Below are 27,323 nucleotides of genomic sequence, written 5' to 3'. Positions count from 1 at the left end.
TTCCTTGAGTGTGTATCCTCTGTTTTGCCTTTTCTCTGTTTTGTCTCTTCTCTGTTTTGTCTCTTTTTTGTTTTCTCTCTTCTTTGTTTTCTCTCTTTCAAACCAACAAGATAAGATAAAACAAAAATGTGTTTCTTTTGTGACAAAAAAAATAATTAAGAATAATATTTGAAATGTGCTATTGTTCATGTGAAAAAAATATAATGTATTACAAGTGGAGAAACTTTAATAGTAACTTTAAAATAAATCCGGAAATAATTGTTACTTTCTTCATTCATCTTTTCTTCTCAAATGAGATAAAGTATACAAACACTCGTACATAAAACTAGGAAACAATTTTATAAAATAAAAAACAACTTATAAAATTAAAATTGAGTCTAACTAAGCGTAACAATAATTTAAATTCAAATTCTATCAACAGTAACTCCCCATAAACTCAGTATCTTGCATCATATCCCATCTTTGTGGCAAACTTTTAAAGTATTGTTTTTCAGTATAAAAAACACAGAATAAATCAAAGGGAGAAAAAATCAATAAACATAAAATGCCTAGGATATTCTTCAACATGGGGGCATGTCTGGCGGTGGTGGTGGTAATGTTTCATTTGAAGCCTTTCCATTGTTCACAATAAACACTGTTTCCATGCCCCAAGCTTGGTGGCGTTCTAGATGGCAGTGCATGAACCATACTCCTGTCATTTAAAAGGTACATGAGTTCATGCAACAAAACAGTGTCCGCTAATAAAATTAGAAACGGAGATTAAGAATTATATACACGCACACAAACACAAACGCAGTATCCCACGCCACATACCAGGGTTGCTAGCCACAAACCTAACAGCAGTCCAACCATTAATTGGCACAATAACTGTGTTCAAATAAGGAGGATCAATGAGATTGAAAGTCACGGGATCCTTGCTTTGATTGAAATTGCCTAACCCATATCCAACGACATGGAAACTGAACCCATGGAGATGCATCGGATGGTCTATCCCTGCAACAACGTTTGTTCCTTGGAATACAATTTCAACCGTTGCACCATAGTTCAGCACGTTAACCCTAGTCTCTCGCTTTGGTATATTCAATGTTAAAGGCAAAAAGTCTGCAGTGAAGTTAAATATAAAGGGTGGGAATCTGGGAAATCCCGTTTTGTATATCCCATTGACATGGTAGTAATAGGCTTCTAGTATGTTAATGTTGGGGGTATCGAAACTTATGTTGTTCATGCTAGCAGCAAAAATGGTTCCATTTGGTCCCTGGCAGGTTCTGCCCCCAGGGCATGGCAAAGTATTGACAGAAACAGTGGTCACTGTTTGAGTTGTGATGTTTGTTGGGACCTGGTGGGGGTATCTCTCAGGTAAGCCTCTCAAGCTTGTAATGAAGTCAAAAGCTGCAGTTGTGTCATTAAAGTTGGGAAGGTAAGGTAATGAAAGAGATGAAGATGGAGTGTAATTGCCACTGTATTCAACTCTAGCAGTGGTTGTGGTGTTGTCAAAAGCAACACCAACCCCACTAGAGTATGCCCTTGCCGCCAGATAATAATGATTAGGCTCTTGATTGGCTTGCAATAACACATCCATTGTTTGTCCAGGTGATATGCAAATATAATCCCTTGTCAATGGCTTGGTGAACGAACCATCGGCACCAACAACAGTGAGATTGTGCTGGGAAACAGAAAAGAACAGAATGAGATTCATTGCCGCGTTAACAACACGGAGATGATAAGTCCTGCCTTGCTCTACATGTAGCTTGAACGTTTCTGCAAATTAAAAGAAAACATGGAATTCAAAGCCTGACCTCAAAGATACAAACAGTTGAAAGAAGAAACAGATTACACTATGTTTCTGGACATAATTATAGATTGTATCTTATGATTATCGTTCTATGACCTGTGAGTACCTGTCATTGAGCAAGGAAAGAGATCCCCAGGTTGACCATTTATAGTGAGAGCATCAGATATATTTGGAGCTCCTCCGGTTGCAACAGATTGAGTGAAGACCTCGTTTACATCAGTCTTCCACCATTCTCCTGCATATGAATGAATAACACATATTGTTCCATTTTCAACCATGTTTCCATGCATTTGTTCTGGCAATTTCGATCAAATCAAAACAACTTTTTTCGTACCAAATATGATTGGAATCTCGGCATGAGGTTGGGGAAAAGGGTAGGGGCTATTCTTGGTTGGATAAACAAAGATAGCCCCATGGACAGTGGCTCTTGCCCAGTCACTATGAGCATGCCACCAGACGGTCCCTTCCTCGAAAGAAAAAACCAACTTTTGTCTGAATTTTCTTCCTGGTTGGATGGGGCACTGAGTGATGTATGCAGGACCATCTGTCCATGGGTTCCTTTGTTGCTTCACTCCATGCCTGTGCATAAATGAGTTAGAGTTAGCTATGCATTTTATTAAGCTTTATCCATGGTGTTGTATTTTCCATAGGTCATGAAAATGGTTAAGATCGGAAACTCAATACCAGTGTAAAGTGATGTTGTAGTTGCCCTTGTTATAAACATTAACAAAGATTGTTTCTCCTCTGTGGACTCTGATAGTTGGTCCTGGAAAATTTCCATTCACAGTCAACATGTTTTTTCTGGAACACAGTCTTGTGTGCTGGGCCTCTTTCACCTGCAAGGGAATAAAATTGATCAGTTAATATCCACTGGTTTATTGCTGATTATTTGTGAATAAATCTGTGCTCAATGCATAAATATATGTTAAATTATAATTTTTTGAAAAATACAATAACACCCTTCTTGAAAAAGTAACTTACGGATGAATAAATATTACAATAAAAAATACCATGAAAATAATAATATAGTTTAATAAATTTATCTATATTCTCAACTATATATGATTACAAATTATTATTAGCATAAATTTTAAAAATAAACGAAAAATATATATTTCAGTCTATAATTTATAAGTGGCAACATAAAAAAAGTTTATTTATTATTACATTTATTATTTATTAAAAATATTCACCATTTTAACTGATTAATCATGTATTTATGTTATTATATTATTATAAAATAACATTTTATTATGAAAGTATTATTTTTGAAAAATATATTCACAAGCGTAATGGTTCGTATAACAGTTTCACCAATTTCTGCAACAGTAATAGGATAGGATGTGAAGGTACTCACAACAAAAGTGTAAGGAGTCGGTGTTTGGGAACTAAGACCTATGAAGGAGAAACACCACAGAACTTGGAGGAACAGTTTCTTGCCAAACGACATTTTCATGAAAAAATCCTAATTATGCTAATAGTTTTTGCTATATGCGGAACTTTTCTGCAGGAAGGGTTTGTATGGGATGCAAGATTTAAATAGAGTTAAAGCCTTCAAATATTGGTGCAACCTCACTGTCAGATAAGAATCTTCCTAAGGCAGTTTGAGCTGAAGAGTTCTTGAAAGCACTGCAATAACAACTTACTTAAGAACCCATAATGAATTACTAATTTAGATGATGCCATAACCACTAATAGTTAAGATGGTTTAATCAAAATAAAATTTGACTTATTATTTTTAATTCTGACTTTTAGTTATGCGTATATTATCATTTATACTCTGTATGTAATTTCATGTAGAGGGTAAATGATCCAATTACTTCTCAATTATTCAACTTTTATATGTCAATTATTGGTTAAATTCAATGAATAAGTTTAAACTTTCGATTAACTTTAATTGTTTAAATGAGTCGAAATTAATTTTTAAAAAATTTAGATTAAGAACTATCAACTAGCTTATATATTGTAAAATTGGTTATCGACCCCGGCATACACCATATTTGTTATTTTATTTTTTATTTTTTATTTATATATAGATATTTAAAAACATACCTGTTTAAGTTCAGTTTGTTGTATTCTAATTATAATCATTCTTTTCAATTTTAACAATGACTATTTTCAATTCAAACGTCATTGATAGCTACATGTAGTTTATCTCATTGATCACATTATTGTATGGTTTTACTCGATTTTCAAGATCTTCCCTCTCACACATACATCTCAAAAGTATTTGATTTGTAAGAACCTCAATTTTATGTATTTTCATTGTTATATAAACGGATTTAACTAGTGTAATTTTTGCAATTCATTCAACGAATATAACACAATGAGAGGCAGATCAAGTGCAAGATAAAAAAAAAGTTGGCATAGTTGTCGTTCAAGGTTAGTTATTTTTTTTCCAATTATAATTGTGTGATTCGTTGTTTTTCTCTACATATAATTGTGTTGGTATTATGCGATAAATAAACTTACTCATATTAGTTTGACTACTATGTAATACAATGAATAATAATCATTGTTCGTGTTCGTATTCAAACCGTCGAAAACAAATAAAATTTTTCCCAAAATAAACTGTAATGAAAGCACTGCAACAACAACTTTCTTAAAAACCCATAATGAATTACTAATTTAGATGATACTAGAAGTTATGATGGTTTAATCAAAATAAAAGTTGACTGTTTTATTGCTATTTTTAATTCTGAACTTTCATTATGTATATTATGATCTGTACTTTGAATGTACTTTCATGTAGAGGGTAAATGATCCAAATTATTTCTCAATTATTCAAAGTTATATAGGTTAATTATTGGTTAAATTAAATAAATAAGTAAACTTTTTCGATTAAGTTTAATTGTTTAAACGAGCCGAGTTTAAATTTTAAATAATTTGGATTATGAATAATCAAATAACTTGCTTATATATAAAATATGAAAAGTATTATATCACTAAAAAATATCAAATTTTATCACGATTTATTTTTCATATTACCGTTGGTTTTAACATTCAAGTTTATGTTTTATTGATACACCTATTTTAACATTGATCATGTTTTATTACTGAGTTGCATTTGTATAAAATAATAACATTTTTTAATGTCTGAATAAATTTTCTAAGAAAAATAAAGTTTATACATATTTATATTAGTAGATTATTATTAAAATAATTTTAAGAAGATGTATTAATAAAACTTTAAAAAAAATTACAAAAATATTAGTCAAATTCTAAATGAAATAAAAATGAACAAATTTAAATTTAATATTTTTTAACAAGTCAAATTTAAGCTTCTATTGAACTAGATTGAATAAATAAATCAATTTTAAATAATTATTTGTTTATCATAAATTGAATTGTCTCAACTCACGTACACTCCTATCCACACGATTGCAGTGAAAAAGATTAAATATTTTCCCCTGATGTGGGCCATATGGACGTCGGACTTGACAGGATATGTTTTATATTTTGATTCTTCTTAAAAGTGTTTAGATAACTAAACTAACTTTTATAATTGTCCAGTTTAGTTGAGATGTCACAGCTTAATTAATTACATCTAATATGAAAGTTAATTAAGATGTTAAAGTTTAAGTAATTATATTTAATTCAAGTTTACTAGAAAAGTTTTATTATAATAAAAATCTTATATAATTCTTATTGAATCATTTGATAAAAGAATAAGTATAATGTATTATTCTTTATTTTTAAAATGTATAAATGTTTACGGGAATATTTATAATTAATCAATCATATTTTAAATATCATAATTATAAGGATGGATTATTTCCTTATATGAAAACACCTTTTTATCAAACACCCCATAAAATAAATTAATACAATGTGCACTAAGATGAGTTTTTTTACTCAAACAATAATGACAATTTTATATATATATATATATATATATATATATATATATATATATATATATATATATATATATATACGGCATAATTTTATTAGCATCTAAAATATATAATTTTTTATTTAAAATATTTAATAAATAGGCCTACGGGTCTCAACCTCAACCTGTATTTTGTATGGTTGGATAGCTTGTGTACAAATTCCTCCACTCAACCTTAAAAAGGAACATAATATAAAGTCTACATAAATGTTTGCAAATTAGTTTTCAATAACTATATATTATTGCAATTAATTTCATAATGTACCGAACTATATACTTTCTTTTGATAGCGCAAATATCATTTGCCAAACGAATTAATGAGAAACCATATGTATATCAATGGATTTCTTACGAAGATAACCTCGTTCTCGACCTAGTATCTTAATAACTAGAGGGACTATAACCTCAATTAAAAGCTTAAATTTAAAATGAAAAAGATTTGTAAGTGTTTTCAAGTAAACAATCAAGGTTATCAGTTCAATTTTGATGAGTCTTTTACGCTTTAAAATGTTGTTTTGTAATTTAAGTCTTTGATTATTTCAATCTTCAAATTCGTTCGTCCAAATTGCTTTAAAAATATTTAGAGAAAGTATTACAGTTAACAAAATATTAATAGTTCAGATATTAATTTTCTTAATTTAACAGTAAATATAAATCATTTATCTTCTTATCTCATATATTTATATGTTTTAAAATACATTTTGATTACAACAACCTAATTATGATCCAATTATAAATAATTATACTTTAATTATAACTTAGTCAATATTAAAATTAATTACATTTAATTACATTGACTTTTTATTTACCAGTCCTTCAATATAGAAATAAAAATATCAATACTCTAACTATACATTTATTTGTAGAATTTCGAAAGGGAAATAATTGGAGAAATCTTCCCCAATGGATTATAAGACAACAAAAAAAAAACACCATACCACCAATCTAATTAAACTTTAATGTCTTGTTCACTTCAATGGAATGGATTTAGGGGAAAGTGATTGAGCGAATTTCAGAGGATTTGAAAGTAAATTTTTTTTTTGTTTATTTGACTAAATTTGGAGGTAAATGAAAGTGGATTTGGAAGTAACATTTTTGAGAATTGGTGTAGGATTTGATTGACGTGACAAATTAAAAAAATTTACTTCCAAATTCACTTAAATAAACAACAACAAAATTTTTCTTCAAATATTCTCAATCACTTTCTCCAAAATCCAGTCAAGTGAACAAAATCTGAGACCGAAGGTTTGTAATTCTTTTTACTTTTAAGATTTAATATTTGCATATTCTGTTTTTTTTCTTATATATGAATTGGATTTTATCATCAATTTCTATTATGATAAATCGATTATAATAAAACATTATTGATTCATCCATTTATCTCAAGCACTAAACCAAAACCTTTGTTACATAGCTGCTAAAGCTATTGAAGTGGTGTTGGGTTTAAATTTGACAAAATCACCACTGTCGTTATAGAATCCAGTTTCAATTATAAAAGGGATCAAAGAACAATAATATTCCATGTTCATGTATTCTTTTGTTGTCTTTTCCTCCATTGCGTCTTTTCTTCCAGTTAATTTTAAAACCAAAATAATATATCTAAATTAAACATACGTTTAATAATTTCAATATAAAATAATTATAATTCATTCTTCATAAATCATAGGATAATATGTGACAATTTTTTTCCTCTCACACACATTACCTTTTCCTGTTATAAATCACTTTTAAATTTTATTAATGTGAGTAGATTATCAGATTTTTTTTTCCAAACTAAACCTTTTTACTATTTACAACTCTCTTTTTTTGTGAAAAACTAAATTCTCATCCCATTTTTTCTAATTTTACAAGTTGTTTGTTACTAAAATTCTGTTTTTTAAAGAACGAATTCTTCAACATCTTTTTCTAGTTTTATAGATTTGTATATTTATTTATAATAATATATTTTATCAAAAAATTATAATTCATGTAAATATAAATTTGAAAAATATATTTAATTTAATATTTATAAATTATTTGGAAATAAAAAATTTGAAGAATGAATATAATAAACAAAATTATTCAAATATACTGTAATTATGGTATATAGAAAAGGTATCATAATAAAATAATAAAATATTATTAATATTGTTGTTGTTTTTTAATTAAAGTTGATAAGTGTATATTAATTTTTTTAAAATAATTTATGTAGTAGATTTTTTTGTGTAATAAGTTAAAAAAAGTAAAATTAAATAATAATATGATTGTAGGCAAAAATATTTGACATTTTTGTTTCCACCAAAATTTTAACAAGTTAAATTATTTTAACTCTATAAATATCTATTTACCAAATTTAATTCAAATAAATTTCCATAATTCATCTTATTCTTTATTCTTTGTTCACTAGACATCTATTACTATTTTTTTTTTCAAAAAAAAATCTTTATTAATACGTAATTTAGTTTTTCTAACTATTAACTTTATTTTAAATAACTAATAACTTCAACAAATAGTCATCTAATTTGAATTTGAAAATAAATTTTAATTTTTGAATTTTATACCTTTTGTATATTAAATTTTTATAAAATTCTATTGAGAATTTTTATATTTTGATATATTTTAAATTTATATATTTTTTTCTAAATAAAACTTTATTAAAAAAATCTAATAGTTTTTTAATACTTTATTAAAATAATATTTTTTATAAATAAATATATTTTTTTAAAACTCATATTATTGATTTTTAACTTTACATTAAATTTATTTTCAAATATTTCCACCTACAATCGTATCATTATTTTATTTTTCTAACTTATTAAACTCAAAAACATTATTACGTAAATTATTTTAACCGAATAAATATATATTTATCAAAAATAATTTTAGAAAAACAATCATAATTACTATATTTTATTATGATAATTTTCCTATTATCATATTTACAATATATTTAATCATCTTATTTATTCTAATCATGTTCAATTTTTTATTTTTGATTAATTTATAAATATTAAAGTAAATATGTTTTTTAAATTTATATTAACATGAGTTTATAGAAATTTATAAATTTTTAATAAAACAACTTATTATAAATAAATATATAAATCTATAAAAATAGAAAAACACGTTAAGATTTTGTTCCTCAAAAAAGTAAAATTTCCGTAGTAAATAACCTGTCAAATTAGAAAAAACATGACGATAATTTAGTTTTTCATAAAAGGAAATTGTACTTACACAGTTAAATGGTCTAGTTTGAGAAAAGAAATATATGTTCTACCATCCATAAACAATGTATAAAAACGAAGATTCATAAACCTATTATATTAAATAACATTTTAGATTAAAGATGTGTTATTAGTGTTGTATATTTTTTTATATTTTTTAGAACACGTGATAGTCCTCATAACAAAATTAAGATGTTGAAATTATCTATTCTTTATTAAATTACGTCTCTATAAAACAAATCATCATATAATATATATATATATATATATATATATATATATATATAATTTGTGTAAACATAAAACGATAGAAATTGATTCTATGAAATAAATTCATTCATTCCAAATAAATTTATGAGGTAAATATGATTTCTCTTTGTTTTTGTCTATTAATTTTTAATAAAAATTGAAATTAATCATTTTTTTATTTTGATCGAATTGAGTTCATTAATTTTAAAAATACATGAATTTATTTTTTTAACAAAATTTAATTAAATTTTTGAGTTGTTTATATTCACACATTTCCGTTTTAATGTTAAAAAATTTTATTAAAATAATTAAATTTATGAATTTTTGAAGTTGAAAAAATAAATTAAATCAAAATTTTAAAGAAAAATTAATTTAAATTTTTACTTAAAATTGAAAAACTAAAAATATATTTAATTTTAAAGAGCAAATTCTTACAATAGTTTGCATCAAAAGCTTGCTAATTTTTATTTTTATTTTCATTTTCTTGAAGACAGTGTTTAGCAATTATAGGCGTCTAATTTTCCAACTTTAATAGCTTAATCGTAAGATCATCACGCGTGGTTAATATTAAACAAAATAAAATTTAACTTTTATGTGCACGAATGGCTCATTGATATAAACAAATCCAACTCCGTTTAGATCAACAAAACAAATAATGAACTATAAAATTATATATCCCTTTGCATTATTGTCTAAGAAAACATAGAAGGCTTTGGATATATTAATAAGTAGTTAGTGAGCAATTATACGATAGTTAACAAATAATGAGTAAAACTACAACCAGCAGCAATATTGAACCATTAATCATGAAAATCTTGATACAAACTCAATCAATTTTAAATAAAACATAAACTATTAAAAATATATAATAACAACTCCATTTTCCATTATGAAGGTACAAAATACATTATGTTTTCTGCCTGCCAAAGAAGTCATCATGATCCACTTTTCAAACATAAACCACAAGTTCAACTTTCCACAAACACAAACCACAAAATCATGCAGGCATGACAAAAAGATCCTATTTTTTATTGTATATATTGGCAACAAGATGGGACAGTTTTAATCAACCAGATTTTCTTAAAAAAAACAACTAATTAAATTTGTATAAACTAATTCTTCAATAATCACTCTAGCAAGAACAAATAGAGAGATTAATTGACAAAAGCTGACAATAAATCAGCAGTTGCAGTGATTTACGCATCATGCTGACTCTGATAATGTCATATGCGAGGAAATCAGGGAAATGAAGGAGAATTATGAGAGAAAGAAATTAGCAGTTAATTCTATATTATATATATTCCATGATAGCTTACCTGCCCCACTCCATTATTATATCATATTAACACATAATATTCTTTCTTCTACCATCATTCATTGTTCCATTTTCCACATAAATTTCACCAATTAAACTATAACCTTCTCAATCATTCTATTTATATATACCTTAATTACTACCAGTTATGTAGAAAAAATCAACTGCATCTTTTCTATGTCTGAAACAGCTTCCACGACCAAGCCAATGGAAGATGTTCCTTCACTGATTTACAAAAACCCCATTAGGAGAAACTCTAGGCGATCTACAATGTATCTGGGCGTGAGAAGAAGGCCATGGGGAAGATATGCTGCTGAGATTAGGAACCCTTACACCAAAGAGAGACACTGGCTAGGCACATTTGACACTGCTGAAGAGGCTGCTATTGCCTATGATCTTTCATCTATCAACATTTCTGGTATCAATGCTCGAACCAATTTTCATTACCCTTTTCTGTCTCTTCCGCCACCTCCTATCTCATTGCCTCCTCCGCCGCCGCCACCTACCCCGGAGCTGCATCAAAGTGTTGGAGTTTGTCCGGAGATGAACTCTGCTTTCGATGGCGATGATGAATCTCTGGTTATTGCTTCCATTTTGCAAAGCTTTTCTAACTCTGGTAACTGTTCTTTTTAGTTTTTTATTCCAATGAGACCCGAGAAAAGGTTATAATCAGCATTTGTTATTACTCTATGGCTTCTACACGGAAAATTCTACGTATTCAATCCACCTGCAGCGAACCGCTATTTATTCATGTACATGAAATTGTTTTATTTTTCTAAATTGGGCATTGACTTTTTCTGGTCGATGAATATTGAAGTAATGGAAGAAAAAAAGTAAATACTGACTTACATTTCCAAATTACACATGAAATAATATGATGGAATTCTGTTGGAAATAAAATTTTAACTTATATAATCCGTGTTAAATTCAAATGGTAGAGACTAAAAATTTAAAATGGCAAAATGAAAATGTTATAAAAGTGATTTTCTATTTTGATTTACACATTTTATTTTTTATTTTATCGTTTACCATTTTTACCTTTTATGTAACTTTATTTTTTCAATTTAAATGTTCTTTTTAATTTAACCACTTTTTTAAACTAAAATAAATATTTAATACAAATAAAATTATAAAGGATATATTTTTTATTTTTTTTATAATAATAATAATAATAATTTATTATTTTTATTATAAAAAAAGTAAACACACGTCACTAAAATCTATTAAAAAAGAAAATGGATGGCAAAAAGGAGAAAGCCAATTTGTATGACTTTAGAAATTAATGGGGTAATTAAACCTTGTTATCTTTTTAGAATTTAAAATACTCTTTTGCTTTTAATATTTTTTTACTTTGATTCAAATTAAATTGTTTTTATTGTTTAAGGTTACTGTGAGGCTTCTCTATTATGAGTAATATTGATGACTCATTGCATATCACGTCATGTCATATTTGCAGGATTAAATTAAAAACGTAATTTTTGAAATGGTTGACCATAAAACGATAATTTTGTACACAATAAAAATAAACAAAAATAATATATTTTTGGAGATTTTGACAAAAAGTAACATTTAAAAAAATTGGTAGGTAATGGATAATAATTTAAGGATTTATGTTCTCTTTACTTCTATAAATTTATTATTTGAGAATATGGAAAGAAGAATAATTTTTATGTTTATTTTAATGAATTTGAGAGATATTGGAAAAGAAGAGTCTTTTATGGGAGAGAAGATGAGAATGAATTTACTATTTGTTTTTTATATTCTTACAAAAATACTCTCATACTTTTTGAAAACTTTATGATGCAATTGGTATATTTTAGGAAAATAATTTTTTAATAATTTCTTTTACAATTATTTTACAACCGCTTATATGATAGTTCATGATTGTTCTGTTTTAAATATACGGATCAATAAAATAATGACACATAATCTATTGTCAAAAAATTGTTAAAAGAAATTATTAACATATCATGATCTATATTTTAATGTACATAATATTTTTGGTGTGTATGTCTATTATGTTCAAATTCGTTTTCTTATAATTTTATTTTATAATACATTTATAGTTAAAATTTATCAATAATATTTAATATTTAATATTTATTTTAATAATAATAAGGATAAAAAAAGTAATTTTACATTTTAATCTATTAAAATATTTTTATTTTATAACATTCATTTAATCTTTTACAAATTCTGCTCTCTGATCTATCCACTTTCACCTCTAAATCATTTAAAAGAAATATAAAAATTTTATTTTCAAATTTACTCACTCATTTTCTCTCAAACTTATATTAAAAAATGAACACACTCTTAAAAAAATTGAGAACTATAATGCGAATTTTAAGTAGAAAAGAAGAAAAACAAATACTATTGTAACTCTTAAGCCATTATTAGAATTGTTATAGTTAAATAGGGTGAAAAGAATGGATAAATTATGCTAATGTTAAAAATTATTAGAAAGTGGGTTTTTAAGCCTAACTCATCCCTACAAAACCAGCTTGGAAAGGGAGGTTTGCACCCCACTTATATATTATAATTTGGCCTTATTTCTAGTCGATCCCGACAACAGGTGAAATAGAAATGTCCAAGAAACAAGAAATATCGTTAGGATAGGCTCCAACTATGACTCTGATACCATATTAAAAAGTGGTTTTAAGCCTAACTCAACTCACAAAACTAGCTTGTACGATGAGGTTTGCATTCCACTTATATATTATAATTTGGCATTATCTCTAGTCTATAGTCGATGTGGAACTTCCAACACACCCCCTTCACGCCGAGATATATACATCTCGAACATGAAAGTAGAATTAATTGGTGGTCCGACAATGGCCCGACAACGGGTGGAACAAAATGCCTACATAGATCCCGCTAGGAAAGACTTCAACTATGACTCTAATATCATATTAGAAAGTGATTTTAAATTTAACTCAACCTTACACAAAACCGATTTGTAAAATAAAGTTTGCACCCCACACACACACTATATATATATATATATATATATATATATATATATATATATATATATATATATATATTATATATTATAATTTCTTGTTAGCCTTAAAAACTTTTCTAATAAAATAAAGGTGATTAATGCTAACCACAGATACATGACCAAAATTAATATGGAAAAGAAAGTTTAAGTATGAAAGTGGCTTTTTAAGGTAAATTGTCGAAATTGATAAAAAAAATGTTATGGATAATGATTGATATGAATGATTTTTTTTTTTCATGTGGACTATATTTATTTATCAATCGATATTAATTATATGCTTCAATATCTTTTTGTAAACGTTGTTTTTTTATATTAGTAACTGTAAATATATTATTCTATTATTTTTAATCTCTATAAATATATTTTTTTTGTCCCTATAACTATTATTTTTTAACTTTAATATTTTTTATCACCATAAAGTTAAACTAGAAAAATTAACAATGGATACTAAAATTAAAAAAAAATGATAAAGATTAAAATTAAAATACTCTGTTTTATGGAATTAAATAATTAATTAATAAAAAACTGGGCGTACACTGAAGAGCTCCTCTTATTCTTCTTCTATAACCTTTTAAAATGAAGTAATTTAGTGTTGTTTTTTTATAAATTTATACGCCAAAATATTGGAAGAGTGAACCAAATTGTTGTTAAGCTAAAAAACCAAGGCTTTAAATAAAAAAAGGTCTGTCACCAAAATACATGACGTAATAAAAAACTAAATGGCATCTGTATCAAAAGCTTCACTCACAACATACACAATTTTATTTTTTTATCAATTATTAATTATGAGATGTTACCATGTTCCTTCGATTTTAATGATAATACTTATAAAAAAACATAATATGTACCATACGATGGATATGTACCATACGATGGATATGTACCATACGATGGATCATGGTCCAGCTCCTTGTTTGACGCACCACGTACTGAAACGTCAGCCATTATTGAATGCATCGTCTTCTGTTTAGGCCCTTCTCTTTGTCGGAAGAATAATGTGGCACGATTTATAATATATATATATATATATATATATATATATATATATATATATATATATATATTAAAGTTGACATAGAAAATAAGAAAATCCACAAGGCAGCAAATAAATACTGATACGAAGTTCCAGGTAAGACCCTTCTGTATATCTGAACATCATTTAATTCCCACACACATAAATACAACTCTACATAAAAATGGTAAAGTAGATGCAAGATCAATAAATAGGTAGTGAAAGCAAATCTATGATGACTTGCTTCTGTTTAGATAAACACCGAGAAGGATGCAGAAGGGCTGGTACTAGAGTTACCCTTAAAACTTCCTGCAGAAAAAAGTAACTCCTTGATAATTAACCCGATTACTATAGTTAAAATGCAAAGATTTTTATATCTAGAAAAGAAAAAAGTTAAATGGGGTTTGAGATTTGATAGCATAACATTTTGAACTGGAACAAAACAACCGAGTGCAAAGCCATGGCATATATTAGTTATGCTGAGGGCCGGGTCCATGGGTGATTGGAGACCTTCGACTACCATCACGCCTTGCAAATAAACCTACATTCTGCATAACATATTTCGAGATTTTGGTCACTGCTGCAAAAAAATCAAACGGGGTTTGTCTATATGGTCACAAACACATATGTTGAACATTCACCTTATAAAATTTAAAAGTTTTGCTTTTTTTCTCAACAATCTACTTCTGTGGTCTATACAAAAGAATACTAGAGGACATGAAATTGTGGCTTATCTAGTATATGTTTGCTTTGGTGATAAAAAAAACAACAGAGAGAAAGAGAGAGAGGCATACAATATCTCTTACAGATGATGGATCTGCAGCATCTACAGATGTTTGAGTGTTTGTTGAAGAGTTTATAGTAGGATCTGCAGCAGCATGAGTATGTGGCGATGAGGTTCTCTCAATACCTAGACACTTGAAAAATGCCCTGAGTGCTTGTTGAAGAAAATAGCATGGATGGTAGACATAGAATGTGGCTGTTCTCTCTTCTTCCTCTTCCATTCTCTTCTGCCTTAACTTCTTCTGCGTCTCTCAATTTTAATGCTTCTGTCAGCTCCCACCACCTGCTCATAAATGCATCCTTCCAAAAAGCTTCTAATTTTGATTCTTTACTGTTCGTATTTCATAATTAGTATTTAGATTGGTGAAAGTGTGTGGCATGCCAATAAAATGAATTGAAGAGTAATGAAAAAAAACACAGTACCTACTGCAGTGAGCATTAACTGAGCGAAAGCAATTTTATGTATCTTCTTGTCCTTATTGCACCTAACCCTCTGATAAAAAAACAGGTCATACAAAGGATTTCTCACGCACGATCACGTGATTACCGAATGTTGTTTCCTGAAACTTCTTTTCTATTTTTAACAAAATATTCAAACAGATACTTTACTCCCCCCATATGGGAATCACTTAATTTCTAAATTTTTCATATATTAAAATAATTAATGTTCAAAATACTTAACAGATATTATACAATAAGACATCGCCGAATATTAAAGCTCACATACTATAAAGAAGACACCACCATATATTAGAGGTTTGGAACTTTTTCGTACCAGAAAATTTGTATTTTTTTATGGTTAATATACTTATTTAGTTCTTATTTTCTTTTAGTTGTGTTAATTTAGTTTTAATACTTTTTTCAATAAAATATAATTTTCATTAATTTTATTTAATTTATTCTTTTTTTATTAATATTTTTTAAATAATTAATAGACAATATGTTAAGTGTAAGTTCCTAGTTTTTTATTTTATTTTTTATTTTAATAATGTTTATTTGTCAAGTTAGTATCATGTTATTACATATTAATGGACATGTATCAATGTCAATATTCAATGTAATCACATATTCATTATTATTCTTGTCCAACTTTTTTAAAAATAAAAAAAAATTCTCTTTTCAAATTAAGACCTTTAATTTTTTATTTAAATTTTATATAATTTTTATTGAAATATTTTTAATTTAGGGTCAGAGTTGATTTAAAATTATAATGAAAATTTTAGAAGTGGAGACTAAATTTTAAATTTTAAGAGATTAAAAAACAATAAACTATTTAATACTTTTTATATGATTTGTGAGTTGAAAATCAATTAAATAATTTAACCTAAAAATCAACTTAACATTTATATACAAATTAAATTTGATTTTAATTTGAAAATGAACCATGTTTCATTTTAAAAATAATTAGGACTGTATTAAATAAAAATAACAAATATTTTAATGATGAATAAAAAATTTATCTTTTTTGTAATTGATAACGTATTCATTAAGTGAATGGATGAGGTTTTGAGTAAAGCTTATATGTATAAAAAGCTTCTATTTTAGTTTATAACTATATAAAAAGTCAGTGGCTTATTTTTAAAAAGCCTCAGCTAGTTAAAAATAAACTCCCTTGATTATTATTTTTTTTCTATATTCTTATATTTTATGAAATTCGATTTCTTGAAGCTAACTATTACAAATAAAAATAAGAATACATTTATCATTAATTTAAATTTAATTCGATTATATGGTAACATTTTTTTTATAAAAACTACAGTTGCAAAAAACTTATGATGTTGAAATAGTCTGGCAGAGCCTAAAGTTCTGCGCATCTAAAGGAGCAGGCCCAATGCACGTAAAACCTCTTTGGGCTTAGATTAACTTCAGGTGAAATGAGACAGGCCCTTCTGAAGGGTTTTGAATTATCTTCCTTTTTGCATTCTTAGTTTGTTCTAAAAAAGTTTGGGTTTTTCTTCCTGCACTTTATTATTACTAACTGTAACCCCATATTAATAAAAATAAAATATTAAAATATTTTTTTCTTCGTACCATTATGGCCGTCACTACCGTCATCGCCATTATGTCATGGTCACTGCACTTGTATTTTCCACTGCACTCTTTGAGAGGAAAAAGAAGAAAGAGAGAGCTCATTTTGAAAAGAAAAAAAAATAAGAAACCCAATTAGAAATATTTTGAAGAGCTGGAAGATTTCTTCTCTTTAGGCTTGGTCTGCTTACTGCTTACTGCTGCAACATACCATCACAAGACATGCACAGTACCGGATTGACATTCACAAATTAAGCACAACTTTGGTGAATCTGTTATGCATCACGGGATCCGGTAGGTAGATGTCAATTTTTGATTCATTAATGCATGTCCGATTATTCAATCTCGAAATCACACTGGATTAGATAATCTGAAATGCATTATGGGATCCGTACTGCATTTCAGATAACTATAAGCATGTGTGGCAGGACATGGATGATGGCATCTATTTCTACAATCAATGTTCTTGTAGCTGCGCTGTGCGAACGTTATGTCGCGAGATATAAGAAGGCCTCGTATTGGTTCAACTGTCACCAGGTCGTCCGAGTCATCGGTCGACCATTGGAGGATTGGGTATCCTATGGTACAGAAAAGATGGTGGAGATAGTTTAAGTGATTGGAAGATGATGGTGATACTGCGTCGGCAAAGATGGAGAGAAAACAAAATTAGGGCTTTTAATGCATATTGATAAAAGTTGAATTTTAAAAGTTCGGGGGTGCAGGAAGAAAAGAGGGGTGCAAAAAAAAGTGGCCTTTGAAACATTGTGTAAGCGTATTTTATTTTAAACTTCATATTAAAAGAAAGGGACAACCTTTTTTAAGGTTGAAGTCGTACGACAACACATTTTATTACACAAACTACAATTTATTTATTTTTCAGCAGAAAACTGAGATAAAGTTATAACCACAAAATAAGTCTTACTATTTTAACTCTGAAATGTATCTCCAGTAACACAAAAGTTATGATAAATGAATACAAACAAAATTTAAAGAACATGTGGCTAATAAAAAACGAAGGATGAATTAGACGGAAAAGTTTGTTTAAAAAAATAATAAGAAAAAATGCAGAGAGAAGTGTGAAGATATTTGGGTTAGGCCCAAAAATTGAAGGATGTGGAAAAGGCAAAAGGCTTTTTTTGATGGGCCCCTCAGACGAATGTCTGGTGAATGCGACCATTTGGTTTTTTGTATAGAAGAACGGAACATTATTTATTTGCAAAGCAGGAAGTTGGAAAGGAAAAAAGAAAATTTAAAAAAGTGGCACACGTGGGAGTGGGAAAGTACCTCTCTACCAAATCAAGCACTTTCATAAAAGTCCAAAATTAGTGGGTTTGGATATTATTATTTGGTTTGGAATTAAATTGGATGGAGTTAGGGAGAAAAATTTATGGATGTGTACATCTTATGTAACTACGAAAATGTCTTTTTCTTTCAATACCACAAACTTTTCACCTTTCTCATTGTCCTCTTTGCTGGAAACACCCCATAACAACACTTTTTTTATTTCTATTCTCCATTTCTTTTTTCACATTCCTGATTAAATTTAATACATTTTATTACCATCTTAAAAAAAAAACATTCACAAACTTCAAAATTAATTATTCCCAGCTGTGAAATATCAAATGAGTGTAATCTTAGTTGGGCAATCTATAAAAAGAAAAGCAGTCACTCTCCGTTAATTAATTATTGATTAATGAATCTTAATAATGGTTTTTATTGGCAAGGTTTGGCTGTTGTTGCCATCAAGGTTGCTTTTAACTAACAGCTATCTCCCCTCTAAGAAAAGTACTTCTGCAATCATTAATGTCATTACAATCCAACATCATACTCCATCCTAATTTTTCTTTAATGTGTTTGTCAATTTAAACTTTATCAAGATTTCTAACTGATGCCTCATTTAAACTATATTTTATGTCTCCTATTATTTGCATGATTAATCGTTTTTAAAAACTTTTATGTAAAATATGTAAATAACTATAATCATGAATGGGACAAAAAAGATGGGAAATTAAATTTCAAATTCCAGAACTTTTAAAATTCGACACGAATTTAATTTTGTTTTTCGCATGTATCAAAGAAGAAAAAAATTAAACATCGAGTATCGTTGTTGTTCAAACTTTTTTAGAATTTTATGTGTAGTTCAAATGTTAAATATATGTAAAATTACTTGTTTATGGCTTATATTTAATTTTATAAAGTTATAATATTATATTTCTTTTATACTTTATATAATATTATTTTAATAATCTTTATTCGATCAGAGATACATTATTAAATATTGACTTATTACCTTAATTGATAAAATAATTGATCCAATATAAAAACAGCGTGGAAGTGATATTTGTCATTCTCATTGTGGGGCTCTAGCTGTCAACTAACATCATAATGTTTTCAGAGTTTATTTTATGATTTAACAGTGAGAACATATAATTATTATTATCTAATTAATAATACTTATATACAGGTTTAACATAATTGCTACAAACGTTACTGATTTATTAGCATGATTTGTGATTAATTAATTCTGAAAAGTCGTAATGTTTTTTAATTAAATTTATACTTTTATTCCGTGATTTTTGGGACGTTCCCTTACATGGGATTTACTATTTAGTGTGTGATTTTATTCATTATTCTATTTAGTTAGTGTTCATCAAGTTACGCAACCTAATAATAAAAATATAATATGCCTGTACTATTTTTAAAAGCTCGAGTTAATTTTCATAATAAATAATTATTGTCCCAGTATTCTTCATACATTTTTGTTTCAAAACATGCTTAATATCGAGTTATTTCTCTCATAGAAAATAAGCGTTTTTTCTGGATTATTTAAGAGTATGTCAGAAAGGAATTAAGAATAAAAGAAAGATGGTGTAAAATAAAAAGATAATCTTAACCTTATACGTGTGTCGTTGTTCTTATGGACATTTATGTTTTTAATAAACACGTTATTCCTTTCTTTACCTTTTATACACTGGCATGGCTAAAACAAACTCTCCCTTCATTTTCTTGAAAGATAAAACTAAACTGCATTCTATCTTATTTTTGTTTTTCTAGTTAAAATATTTTACCATGAAAAAAACCTTTTGCATTATATTTTCTTTAAATACTCTGGAAAAAAACAATTAATAGATAACTTTTCTTGACATCCACATACAAGAAGGGAAATGTTGATTCTTTTTTCATGTGTAGCTTTGACAATTTTTCTGGTATAATTTTAAAATGGTGGGAACAAATCCTTCAATTCGTTATACATATATATTGAGCACAATATTTAAGAAAAGGGAAATGAAAAGAAAAAAAGAGATATATATATATATATTACAAAAAATAACATGTTAAGTCATAAAGTATCACACAAGTATAATTTAATTATTCATAGAAAAAAAAAACGTAGATCTCTTTGTTAAGTAGACATTTTCTACGTCTTATTTACAAAAGTCAATTATTTTTATTGATTTTCGTATTCCTTAACTGAAATATAAATTTAACTTAATTTACCAACCATGATAAAATCAAACTTATCCTTATAATTTTTAATTTATTCTTTTATAATAAATATATTTTGTATTTATTTTTACAAAAAAGTTGCGTGATTAAATTAGAATAATTCTTTTTGAGTGACATTCACTCTTATAAAATAAGTTAATATGGGAAAATTTTGTTTTAATTGTATATTTTAATTTGATATTATTCTAATAGGTTTTTAGATATATTTGCTTTATGAGACACAATATCAATAAGACATCTCAATCAATTTACATGTGAGATTTAACATGATTTCTAATTCAAAATCTTAAGACAATGAATTTATAAATATTTTTTTTATATATTTTTCTACTTTTTTATTTATATTTAATGTGAAACTTAATCTCACATTTGGATTTCTAACATATCTTTAATCAATGTTAAATTTTTAACACTTTCCTCGTCCATATCATAGAGATACTAGGAGCAAGAGACCTTTGTCAATGTTTAAATAGGGACTTTTTTTCTTTACATGCATAATTCATCTCTCCAACAAACATTAACACTAATGGATTTGGGGAGAGTGATTGAATGAATTTGAAAGGATTTGAAGGTAAATTTTTTGTTGTTTATTTGAGTGGATTTGGAAGTAAGTGAGAATGAATTTAGAAGTAAATTTTTTTAATATGTCATATCAATGAAATCCTACACTAATTTTCACAAATTTTACTTCCAAATTCATTCTCACTTACCTCCAAATTCACTCAAATAAAAAAAATGTTGTTTTAGAAAGAGTTAAAAAAGTGTATGTGTTTGCATTATTGATTTTGTAAAACAGAGAGTTTGGTGCAAAATGGAAGATAAGAAATGTATTCAAGGAGGAAAGTGAGAAAAGGTGGAAGAATAGAAAGAACATTGTATTGTATGGAAGTGTAGTGATGGAGAGAGATGCAGTGCAATTAGTGTTAGTGCCCCCACTTTGAGACTTTGGGTCACATGGTACAGTACCATCTATTTCACACCAAAAAGATCACCATCCAAATCATTTTTCCCTAGAAAAGATACTTCGCCTGCCCAATTTATAAAGAAAGAAAAGAAAAAATCATTAAAAAGTTGTAGCATGAGAAGAAGCTCACCACAATTTAAGCCCCCAAATAATGGTGAAGAACACTGAAGAAGAATAAAGGATTGTATGACGGAAAGGACACAGTGTTGTTTGCACCTAAACTTTTACTAACGTGGCTGACACAAATTGACATTTGATAAGGATAATTGATATCCTAGTCCCATGTTTTAGGCTTTATAGGACTCCCTTAACACACCAAAACTACAACAAAAACATACTTACTAACTACGTTGCTAACACATCTTACAACGTATCAGGTTTTCCTTGTCGGGTTTCATTATACATTTCTTAAAATCTGAGATTACTTATTTAGTGAAGGTATATATGTGTTGCATTTTCTTTTTCATAATATGAATCTATTTTACTGTTCATTTCAAGATGTTTAAATTTACTTGAGTAGATTATAAATTTACTTTATCAAAACTAGACCAAAAAAAACAATGATTATTATAATCTTTTAAAGACGCTGCTTAAATTGTATCTTATAAATTATCATCTTACTTATTTCATAACCTAATAATTTTATGGTAAAGGAATCATTTCAATTTAAGTACTTATTATTAGACATGACAAATAAACTTCTTTTGGTTAATATTATTCAAATTTTGTTTTCGTTTTGACATAAAATCATCACATTAAGTATGTATGAATATAGATATGGATAACACACGATTTTTTAAATTAGGTATAAAATGGAGATAAATCTCAGTACTCACATTTAAATTATTAAAGTATCCACAATTACTAATTAACCTTATATATATATATATATATATATATATATATATATATATATATATATATATATATATATATATATATATATATATATATATTATCTCAATCTTTGATTTTATAAACTTTTTTCTTCCATTATATACTTTTTTCTCTTTTTTATAATTGTTTTTTGTATTCTATATTAATAAAATTCACTCTCGTATCTAATGTATTTTCCCTTTATCATAACTTTTATGTGGTTACACTAAAAGAATGTATTATTATTATAATGAATCAAATAATTTTTTCTTTCATAATTGAATATTTTCATTATTCTTTTTTAATATTTTTATTTATTGTTTATTTCATATAAAAATATTTAACTATCTATTTCAACTTTTCAATCACATAAATCCTTAGTAAGCAATCTAAAAAACATATTCTCTTTATTCTCTTTGACCCCTAATTTTTATTGCATTTGAATAATCGTTGTTTTGTTAAACAATTTTCATTATTTCTTTCGATTAGTTTGATATTAAAAAAGTTCTTTTTTTTTTATCTTGAAGCTACTTTTTATCTTATTATGTTCTTAATTATACAATTTTTTTTTCTTTGTAAGATTTCATGATGTATAAAATTGTTTTTAAGATACATGTTTAATAATTTTTTTTACTTTAATACTTTTATTATGTAGAATATTATTTTATTTATTTTTTGTAATTAATTTTATTTTATAACTCATTCATAAGTGTAATTTTATCATCAAAATTGTACAAAAGACATTTTATTTAGTATAATATAATAACTCAATGTCATTATCATAAATTTTGATTATTATTAGTTTAGTTTTTTGTTTTTTATACCATTTCATTGGTATATAATAGTTTTTATTAATGTATAAAAAATCTTTTTTGTTAAAATTTAGAGAAAGAAAATATATATACATTTAAAATAACTTTTAACTTCAATTTCTTTTTCTTTTCAATTTTTTTTGTTTTATTAACATTTACAAAATTACTAAATGTTTTAGTTTCGATTAAATTTTAATTAGCATCCTAATATATATAATTATGATTTTTTCTAAATATTTTATATTAAAAAAGAGATCATGTATATTTTAATATTAAATATTTGATAATATCATATTTTCTTTTTACTATGAATTTTTTTTTATAAAAAATAATTAATTAATATTGAAACAGAAAAATACTATATATGAACACCTGTACAAGTATTCGTTACAATGAAAATAAAGTTAAGACAAAAATATTATAACTATTAATACTTTAATTAATTTATATTATTTAACTCTTTTTTTGTTGTTTTCCTTTATTTCTTGCCTTTCACCTAATAAAAAATACCATACCAGGTTTTTTTACTGTAAAAAAATATTAAAATAATAAAAAATACACTGTATTAATTGTTATATTATTTATTACTCACAAAAAATGTCAATACGTGAAAAAAAAAGACAAAACAAAATTACAATATCATTTTAATAAAAAATTAAATATCAAATATTTAATTACAAAAATTAAAAATTTTGAAAACCCAAAAAAAAATTATACCGATAAATAAAAGATATAGAAAAATTAGAATACCTAACACACAGAGAATCTAAATTTACGGTGAAAGTTATTTCAACTTAAATAGACATGATGTTGTACATCATACATGTATCTAATGATTGAAATTTGTTTAGACACAAATGAACAGTACACTCAACAGTAAAACATTCCTTGAAAAATTGTCCACTTTCGAATGTGATGTAACAACTCCTTTCCAAATTCAAAGCCAAACCCTAACACGTTACGGATTATTTATGTAATGAGAATTTATATACAAAAATCTAGGTCAGCAGTATCACATAATCACTAAAGAAATTAATTTCTGATTCAATAAATTTTAAAAAATTCATAAAGAAATAACAAGAAAATTCACATAAACACGAAAAAAAACAAAATATCACAGAAATAGTGATTATTTTAGAAACAAGAGGCGTTGAAAATTAAAACTATATAGCTAGTAATTATATAGTAACTTTAAAATAGGTAGTAATTACATAGTAACGTTTTTAATATTTACTGTTTAAATAAAGTCAGTAATATAAATTTATTATTTCCTTCAACGAAGTAATACACCATGGAAGACCTTATTTCTAAAATAATGTGACTTCGTGATTAAGACCTTGAAAAAGTACTCAAATGTTCATTGTATTAAAGTTGGTTTTCCAATTCTAGCAAGTCAACTTTATTATTTGGCGAAAGATGTTTTTCACTTCACGGTACTCTTAAATGTTGATCACTAATTACTTTAAATATTCATAACTGTTACGGTAATAGGATCAAATTTTACTTAAAATAACTAGTTACATGTTCCAATATGCTATTTTTTCTTCATTCCAGTTACATACTTAAAATAACTGTTAAAGATATTTTATCTCAATAGTACTTTTATCTATGTTTATAGTTTTTTTTCAAAGGATTTTTATTATAGTTGGTCATATTAAAACTTAATTTTGTTTTAATTTGATTACTGATATATTTAAATTAATTAGATAATTAGTTTATTTTAATAGAGATTCATCGATCTATTTCATATTTAGATTATCAATTATATTATTTCAATCGGTATAGTTCGCTTAGTATATATAATACATAGGTCTTAAGCCTTAAGCTTGAATAAATACCACAAATGAAAAAGGTTTATTTCCACTTGGCTCACCTTTAAAAATATGATCATTGGCGAGGATGAGTATGTTATCGTGAACTATGTTAACACCTCACAAACTACGCTATTAATGTTGACACGGAATGTGAAATATTGCATGCCCTTTGTCATCGGATAGTGTGAGATCTTATGGTTACAAGAGCACCACATGTACCCAAGATTTTCTATAAATAGGGACTAGATGGTCTGACATTTTCATTGTTTTTGCTCACATTCATTTAGGCTCTACTCGATTTCAGATTATTTCCACTTAAGGTAATTAATAATGTTTGTCATTGACATATCTTTAGAACGACAATTGCACAATTAAAACTTCCATAATTTCATTCCATTGATTTAATTTTTTATAATTCCATTATATTTTCCATGAAACACAATTTCCAACAAGTTTCTCACATTTTGAACCATAAGTATTCCAAAAAAATTTGTAGACTCATCCAACAAGACAAATTACTCGCTCTGAGTTCCTCTAAAAGGACCTTTGATCAACGAGTAAACGTTTCACCTAGTGAGTAAACATCTCACCCAGCAAGTTGAGCACTGAAACAAAATGCAGATTTATTTGCTTAATGAGAGTAGACTCACCCAACGAGATCTCATCCCTTAACTTTCTGTCAGACTCGAGTTTGACTTTTGTTCTCATTGAACAAGTCGACCTCCCTTTAATGTTTCTCAAACTCAATTTTGGTACTCGCCCAACAAAAAGAAATCTTGCTCTACACTTTTAGATAGTACAATACATTCACAAACATCATCTCATGCTTTCTTTAACACTATAACATATAAATTTTAGTTTATTTATTTCATGATAAGCCATGTAAACCAATTTAAGGTTAGATTAAAAAACTTTGCATCTTAACATCAAATTCTACGTGTATCGCAAATCTCACATTTAAACATATTCACTCACCAAACCAATTTACTCCAAATGTGATTCAATAATCAAAATCAACATACCAATATACCAACCAACCGCAACACAATTCAAAGTACAAGAAATCGAAATTAACTTTTCTTATCTTGACTGAACAACCCTTGGTCTCAAAGATGTTCCCTATAGTTCTATATAATATAGGAAAATTTAATTTGTCAGAAAACTCTAATTAAAAATATAAACATATCATTATAATTATGTAGCAATAAAGATTTACCAAGAACACGAGTCATGTGCATAGTCCTAGAGTCTACATGCAGTGTAAAATACTTCAAAACAACAGATACAATACTTACTTTTTTTTTTTTATAGAATGAACACATATAATTCTTTGTCACGATTAATTCTATTGTATTTGATCTTTAAATCTAAACAAAAAAAAGTATAGATAAAAATTTGAGAAAAATAACAATGGAAAGTTTATAAAAAAAATTAAAATAATTTGTAATTTTATAAAAATAAACTTCAGTTTAGTAACCATATATTTTATAATGTAACCGTTTATAATTAAAATATTATAATGTTTCTTAAAATCACCACTATCATTAAACTATTTTATAAGTTGTCACGTATTAAGGTTACATAACTTCATATTATCACTCATTCTATATAAAATATTTGATATTTATTCATTTTTGTAAAATTTAAAATATTAATTTTATTTTAAAATATTTTCTATGAATTGTCCAAATTAAGAGATCACTAAAAAAAATTAGTGAACATCGGATGTTCAATTACATATTGGAATAAGATATTAGTTAAAAGAAAGACAATTTATTTATCTCTCATATTTTTAACCAATCTAAAACACGGATTACATACCTTATGAAATTTTGATGATAAAACACACGCCATCATTTTCCCATGTACTTAAAATATTCACATGAGCAATGGATACATTAATTAAGTTTATTTTCCATAAATAATATATTATACATCAATTAGAAAAAATCTTAAATATAATTTTTAAATAATATAATGGTTGTTGTATATGCTATTTCACAATCATTTAATAAAATAGATTTATTAATTTGAGCATTTTAATTATATTCATATTAATTTGCACCCAG

General features: G+C 26.4%; 2 protein-coding genes and 1 long non-coding RNA gene across 4 annotated transcripts; 1 reads left to right on the top strand and 2 right to left on the bottom strand.

The window, feature by feature from the left end:
• Positions 1-243: 243 nt before the first annotated feature.
• LOC148194687 (laccase-15-like) lies at positions 244-3,291 on the bottom strand. The gene is made up of 6 exons (XM_088097515.1): positions 3,150-3,291; positions 2,477-2,628; positions 2,127-2,371; positions 1,899-2,027; positions 814-1,758; positions 244-691 (listed from the first exon to the last, which is right to left on the bottom strand). Exons 1-6 carry the CDS (start codon positions 3,246-3,248, stop codon positions 561-563), a joined length of 1,701 nt encoding a protein of 566 aa, XP_087953641.1. The 5' UTR covers positions 3,249-3,291; the 3' UTR covers positions 244-560.
• Positions 3,292-10,590: 7,299 nt separating this feature from the next.
• LOC148194686 (ethylene-responsive transcription factor ERF110-like) lies at positions 10,591-11,186 on the top strand. Its single transcript, XM_088095830.1, has one exon. It carries the CDS (start codon positions 10,632-10,634, stop codon positions 11,085-11,087), a length of 456 nt encoding a protein of 151 aa, XP_087951956.1. The 5' UTR covers positions 10,591-10,631; the 3' UTR covers positions 11,088-11,186.
• A 3,402-nt stretch (positions 11,187-14,588) lies between these two features.
• LOC148194685 (uncharacterized) lies at positions 14,589-15,779 on the bottom strand. 2 transcript variants are annotated; one of them, XR_015781805.1, is made up of 3 exons: positions 15,677-15,779; positions 15,265-15,584; positions 14,589-15,018 (listed from the first exon to the last, which is right to left on the bottom strand). It is a non-coding gene; the product is annotated as an uncharacterized LOC148194685 (long non-coding RNA). The 2 variants fall into 2 exon arrangements; XR_015781804.1 differs by lacking the exon at positions 15,677-15,779 and having other exon boundaries at positions 15,265-15,664.
• Between the last annotated feature and the right edge of the window lie 11,544 nt (positions 15,780-27,323).

The sequence above is a fragment of the Vigna umbellata genome, chromosome 8 (assembly GCF_029865625.1).
Source record: "Vigna umbellata cultivar VRB3 chromosome 8, Vumbellata_1.0, whole genome shotgun sequence".
In the NCBI taxonomy this organism is placed as follows: domain Eukaryota; kingdom Viridiplantae; phylum Streptophyta; class Magnoliopsida; order Fabales; family Fabaceae; genus Vigna; species Vigna umbellata.
The sequence above is the reverse complement of the archived record's forward strand: the minus strand, read 5'-3'. Positions and strand labels throughout refer to the sequence as shown.